At 41.6% G+C, this 6,635-nt stretch overlaps 1 protein-coding gene across 2 annotated transcripts in view; it reads right to left on the bottom strand.

Moving 5' to 3' along the window:
• Positions 1-5,713: 5,713 nt before the first annotated feature.
• kcnh3 (potassium voltage-gated channel, subfamily H (eag-related), member 3) overlaps positions 5,714-6,635 on the bottom strand; it is an 86,723-nt gene continuing 85,801 nt past the window's right edge. For both annotated transcript variants that reach the window (XM_014020026.1, XM_014020025.1), the window contains exon 15: positions 5,714-6,484. In XM_014020026.1, coding sequence (XP_013875480.1) covers positions 5,870-6,484 — 615 coding nt within the window. In that variant the 3' untranslated portion in view covers positions 5,714-5,869. The remainder of the gene's footprint in view (positions 6,485-6,635) is intronic.

The raw sequence follows: 6,635 nt of genomic DNA, 5'->3' as shown, positions 1-6,635 counted from the left end.
AAAGAAAGAAAGAAAGAAAGAAAGAAAGAAAGAAAGAAAGAAAGAAAGAAAGAAAGAAAGAAAGAAAATAATGAAAACTGTCCAACTTAACTCTCAAAATGTTGATATTTCATCTCTTGGTTTGATTTGAACAAATCAGAACATAAAAATCTTCACATCAAGATAAGATGATTTCATTTTAAATTAAACAAATTTCAGTTTTGGCGTCATTAGAAATAAATACAATAAAATAAGAACAAATATTATTGAATGTCTTTTATGTAGTCCCTTTTTTATGATTTTACAGTAAAAGCAAAATGAAGGAAGGATTTTCCTGCAGCTTTCATTTGCAAGAAGTCGAATCTCTTTCCTGATGGCAACAAACGAAAAACAAAAACTGCACTGTCAGCAGTTATGATTCACAGAGACAAAGAGATCAGTCATAACTGCAGAAAGACTTTTCATACCTGTACAACCTGAATACTACAGAAAATTCTGCAGAAACCTAAAGAGAAAAAAGGTTCAGTCACTGTGAAAATGCTGCCACCTTGTGGCATCTGTCTGGTAATGACTAAAAAAAAAACCTTTTGATCTAAACTGATTTTTATCTTCTTTCTACACATTTCCCAAGACATTTTTCTTTCTTTGCTTTTTCTTTAACTGCTGCTGCAGATGATTTAACCAACTGTAAAACCTCTGTTGTCATTTCAATATGTGGAGCAAAGTTGTCCAAATCTCTGCTGAAAGTCTAATGTATTTTTTTGCTGCTGTCTAGTTGGTTTAAAAAAGGCTGAAACATCCATTAGTTTTCAGAATTAGAGCTGCTGTTCTTTAAAAACGACACTTTTCACTGGTTCATAAATGTGCAACAGAGAATTCTGCATATTTCAGCTGCAGCACCATAAGAGAAAAAAAAAGATTCAGGTGAACTTGTGGTAAAATACACGGTTTTAGTCGGGTATAGCCAGAATCATCTGCAAGTTTATCAAAGGGGCTGTTTACCTCCCCTCAGTGCACGACAAACATCCATCCCCCTAAAGATCAAACAAGGATTTCAGTTTAAAATCCATCCAGCGATCAAATAGTTCTGTATTTGTATTTGGGCCCGTGTTTACAGGACTCTGTAAAGAGTCGGTCAGTGGTTGAGGTCTTTCTGCAGCGTAATCCCACGAACTCTTACGGAAAACATGAGCAGCAGTGGAACCACTGAGTCAAACGTTTGGATCTGCTGCGCCGAGACAAAAGGAACGGTCTCGTGTTCAGAAGGAACTCTGCGAGTACAAAGGAGAAATATGCACACAAACGTATATTTATATCAAAGACCACACAGTCAGTCAGCACTAAGATGATCAGAGGGAAACACTCAACCTTTAAAAGTTTTAGTTCTATTCAGTTTATTTATGAAGAGCCTAATCATAAGACAAGACATTTCAAGGCTCTTTATAAACAAGTCCACGTCATGAATTCAAACAAACCCAGCTATGATACAGTCCAATTTACAGAACCAATTGTTTGTCTAAAGCAGGGGTTCTCAAACATTTTGTGTCTGGGGACTCCTTACAAGGGTGAAACATTTCCAGGGACGCCCTAATAAACCCCAAGCTGTCATTTTAACCTCAAAACGTCATTGGAATATTAGTTTTTGTTTGGTGTAGTATGTTTGTTTTATTAGTGCATTGTCCTGATGCATCTCAGTAATCCAGGTAGAAAAAAAATCAAAAAGAAAAAATCAGTAGGTCCTCTGGATGGGTTCTTCTTTAGTGAAACATTTAGTCTCTCCTCCAAGAGACTTCTTCAGTCTGATGAGTTTCAGGTGAACTCAGCCTTATAAGCACTGCCTCCACATGGTGGACAAACAGGTTAGTCACATGCAAAAGAGGACCATCAGCCAAACAATAGGCTTGATTAGCTCTATTGTTCGTAGAGGGTCATGTGCCCCATCACCTGACTTATTGGTTTGGATGCTTAGGCTGTGGTTCTTTGGTGTTTTGTTATGTGTTTGTAGTGAATGCAAGTGGGGTTCAACGTCCCCTTGTTTTTGTTTTTTCCCTCTTTGTGTTGGTATCATTGGGGCCCTGATTCACACCTTTTACTCACAGGGGGCTGAGTCATACTTACAATAACAGCACTGTAGGAGGAGGACAACTGGACACGAAGGCCTCCACCTCTGCTTAATGGTGGACAGTTTTTCTTCACAAAGATGGCTTCCTTTACTCCTCTCTCAAACCAACGTTCCTCTCTATCAAGGATGAGAACATCTTCATCCCTGAGAGAGTGACTGCTGGCCTGTAGATGAGTGTAAACTGCAGAGTCCTGACCTGTAGATGAGTGTAAACTGCAGAGTCCTGACCCGACGAAGTAGCTCGTCTGTGCTGGCTCATTCTTTTGAACAGTGGCTGTTTTGTTTCCCCAATGTATAACTGAAGAAGAACCCATCCAGAGGACCTACTTATTTTTTCTTTTTGGTTATTATTGTATTGTTCCACATACAAACCCCAAATTAACAATTTCTTGAAATTTTTTGAGAACCCCCAAAATATGGCTTGCGGACTACTGGGGGTCCTCAGACCCTAGTTTGAGAACCTCTGGTCTAAGGAAGACTGGGTTAAATTTTTCATTTGAACACAATCCTCAATCTGCTCAGCTGGGTATTGAGAAGACAGTGAAGAGACACAGAGAAACTGTAGTTTTAAGGGTTTAGGTGTAGTTCCTATGGTTAGAGAAAAAAAAAAAGAAAAACATGTTAATGACAGTAATAACCTCAAGTGTAAACATGGAGAGCAGAGCAGCAGAGTGAGGAAATGTGATCAGTAAAACAGGACTTATACTCTGTGAGCAGTGAAGACAACTGTTCTCTCTGACACTTTTGAGACCAAAATTACATCATTTTGTTCTCTTTTTTTATTTATTTTTTGACATTTTGTTTTCTTAGGAGCTCCTAGAGCCCGTCCACACAAAGTCTGAGCGGAACTTTATTTTTCTCAAGACATTTGCGTCAGCTGCTGTATGATTGCCTACAAATGGGAAGTGGGTGTGGTTAATGGAGCTCACTGTCCAGTGAGCTGCTCAGGATTTAGTGTGGCTGTGGTCACTGGGAGTATTAGCTGTTGAGTTAGTGTCTTGGAAAAATAAATTATCCTTTAAAGTCCTACATTTCTTCTCAGGCCAAGAGTCAGTGGCCTCTTTTGCTTACCTTAAAATGTCATTATGTTTAATGATTTTACTCTTTATCTTCTGTTTTCTCTCGGACAAAGTGTTTTAAGATCAGGACAATATCAGTTTAGAAGTAAACATTCTTGTTGCTGTTTATCAAACATCATTCTCTCCTTGGCCCAGTTTTGTCTGTTTGGATAACATACTGTATAAGTGAGTGTATTTGAAAATGACTCAGTGCACACATTTTGTACCACTGCCCTGTGTGACATGATGTGTGTCTTGCAGTTGCAATAAATCCTGATTGACCTTTCACGGAGCACTTTTTATTCTTGGATCTCGTGTTTCTGTCTTGGTAAAATAAAGATTTCCATGACAGTTAGCATTAGCTTCTGGGTTTTAATATATGAAGTGTGATCGCTAATCTCTCCTGGGCAAAGGTGTGCGTGTTGTGTCTGTGTGCAGCAGAGACTAGACGTAAAAAGACTAATCAAACTGATTTCCACCACATGCATTCGCTGTGTTCTTGTCGTTGTCTCACATTAGGGTCGGGCATAATCGCATCGTGTGCAATTAATTGTCAGAAAAACGTTAATTGGTTATTTTTTGGCACTTGATAATAATACGATTAATGCCACCAGGCAGAGTCCGCTCGCTGCTCCTCTCTGCTTCCAACAGAACAAACATTTAAAAAAGGTTCTGTAATTTCCTTATCTACCAACACAGTTTAAAAGTTGATGTATAGCCTGACGTCTGTAATTTTTACACAATTTGGAACAGATTTTTACAAAGAGCAAATCTTTCACACTAAATTGGTCATGTGACCAGGACATAAGGGTGTCCAGGGACTCCAGGGGATTAATCATCAAATTAATGGTTATCAGCTAAATACCACAATTAATCGTGATTTATTATTTTGCCAATATTGCACAACCCTGTCTTACAGTGGCACTCTGCAGGGGGAGGGGCTTCAGTCCTCTACAGCAGCAGGACTAGCTCAAGAAACCCAAGCAAAACCTAACTATAGGATTTATCAAAAAGTCTGGTCCTAAAAGTAGACAGAGTGTCAGCCTCACAGACAGAAACTGGGAGTTGGCTCCACAATCAGAGAAATCTGACAACTAAAAGCTCTGCCTCTTTTTTTAGAAACTCGAGGAACCACAAGTAAACCTGCAGTCTGAGAGCGAAGTGCTCTGTTAGGAAACTATGGAACAATAAGATCCATAATAAATAATAGAGTTTGTTGTTGAGCGAACCATCTGTCTTTCTCTCATCAGAACTCAGCAGCAGAAAACAGCATTAGCAGCAAAAACATGTACAATAGGTTGCCTTCAGGCCCAGGCCTCCCTTGAGAAAGAGATCTGAGATTTCAACAGGACTTGCCAGGTTAAATAAAAGTCAGTCAGTCAGTCAGTCAGTCAGTAAATCAGTCAGTAAGTCAGTCAGTCAGTAAATCAGTCAGTAAGTCAGTCAGTCAGTAAATCAGTCAGTAAGTCAGTCAGTCAGTAAATCAGTCAGTAAGTCAGTCAGTCAGTAAGTCAGTAAATCAGTCAGTAAGTCAGTCAGTCAATAAGTCAGTAAAATAGTCAGTAAGTCAGTCAGTAAGTCAGTCAGTAAGTCAGTCAGTAAGTCAGTCAGTAAGTCAGTCAGTAAGTCAGTAAGTCAGTCAGTCAGTAAATCAGTCAGCAAGTGAGTCAGTCAGTCAGTAAATCAGTCAGCCAGTCAGTAAATCAGTCAGTAAGTCAGTCAGTCAGTCAGTCAGTTAGTAAATCAGTCAGTAAGTCAGTCAGTAAATCAGTCAGTCAATCAGTCAGTAAGTCAGTCAGTCAATAAGTCAGTAAATCAGTCAGTAAGTCAGTAAATTAGTCAGTCAGTAAGTCAGTCAGTCAATAAGTCAGTAAATCAGTCAGTAAGTCAGTAAATCAGTCAGTCAGTCAGTCAGTCAGTGAGTCAGTCAGTCAGTCAATAAATACATAAATAAATAAGCAAACAAGCAGCATTTTGGATCAACAGAAGAGTTTCTTTTTTTGGACAAAATTTTTCATTCCTGCACAGCTATAGTTCCTACAAATACATCTCCACTTTACTGTGATTCAACACAGGACAAAAACAAAAACAAATTGAATAAATTTATTTTTTAGGATCTGAGGGGGGAAAACAGTGAAGCAAACAAAAGCAGCCATGAGGGGGCAGTAATGTCATCCTCAAAGGTTCAAAAGCAGATATTTCAAAAAGTCTGGGAGTTCGGGACACATTTATCTGAGCAGCTGTGTATATGAGAGCAGAAACAAGTTTTAAATGAAGCAGATTTCCTCATAAGTAAAAATATTTTTATGTGAAGGCAGAGTCTAGGTATGAAATAAGGAACGGGGGGAAAATGGAAAAATAAATCAGTTTACCTGACATTTTCTTCAGCGTCATCGGTTTCTCAATTGTCCAGGAGATGTTTCCTCACACAGAGTCCTGGAACTATAAAAACCACCAGAACCACCGTCGTTTCACCGTTCACTTACCTTATTTTTCCCCAGCTAACATGTAAATCCCTTAAACCTTACAAAAAACCTAACCGTTTGGTGGAATGTGAAGATGTTAAAGTAGTTTATTATCAGTGCTCATATAATAACAGTTTTTAAAAACAACATATTTACATTGTTCTGCCCGCGCAAAGCTTTGTGCGAATGTTCGTCATGCAGGTGGTGGTGTGGCATGCTGCTCCTCTCAGAAGGTCTGGATCCAGTCACACCGCCGGCCGTCCTTCGTCCACGAAGCTGAGCTGGGAGCTGCTCCCCCGCCAGTCGGCGCCCCGCAGGTTCAGGAGGGACCTGTGGGAGTGTGACGGTGAGCTGGAGGTTTGGAGGTGAGGCTGTGAGCGGTACGGCGTGAAGTGGAGCTGACACTCTGGTTCTGATAAGTCAACCAGCAGGGGAGCGGTGAACGAGGAGCGGGAAGGAGGAGACGGGACGGACGGAGGAGGACAGGGATGAGAGCGCTCAGGAGGAGAGCTGTGGAGCGAAGGAGGAGCTGAGCAATGGCAGGGAGGGGAACTGAGCTGACGGGAGGTGGGAGAAGAAGGAGAAGGAGGAGGAGGAGGGGAACCGTGAAGGGGTTTCAAGTCTCCTTGAACCGCCTCGCCCAAGGTCAGCTGAGGAGAGCACAGGTCCGGGGCCAGGACCGGCGGAGGCTTTCCCACATCTACGTGTTGGGTCTGGAGGGGCGGGGACACGCTGGGGGGCGGAGTCACAGTGCAAGGCATCAGTAGAGAGGAGGAGTTGTGGAAGAGAGGCTTGAGGAGGCGCGTCACTTCGTGCAGCTCCTGACTCACCGAGGTTACTTGACGGGAGAGGACAGACATCTGGTGCAGGAGAAAGGATGGACAGGTGGAGACAGGACGGACAGATGGAGACAGGACGGACAGGTGGAGACAGGAAGGACAGGTGGAGACAGGATGGACAGATGGAGACAGGATGGACAGGTGGAGACAGGAAGGACAGGTGGAGACAGGA

Source organism: Austrofundulus limnaeus, unplaced genomic scaffold (assembly GCF_001266775.1).
Source record: "Austrofundulus limnaeus strain Quisiro unplaced genomic scaffold, Austrofundulus_limnaeus-1.0 Scaffold238, whole genome shotgun sequence".
In the NCBI taxonomy this organism is placed as follows: domain Eukaryota; kingdom Metazoa; phylum Chordata; class Actinopteri; order Cyprinodontiformes; family Rivulidae; genus Austrofundulus; species Austrofundulus limnaeus.
Note: the sequence above shows the minus strand (reverse complement) of the source record. Positions and strands in the feature narration are given on the sequence as shown.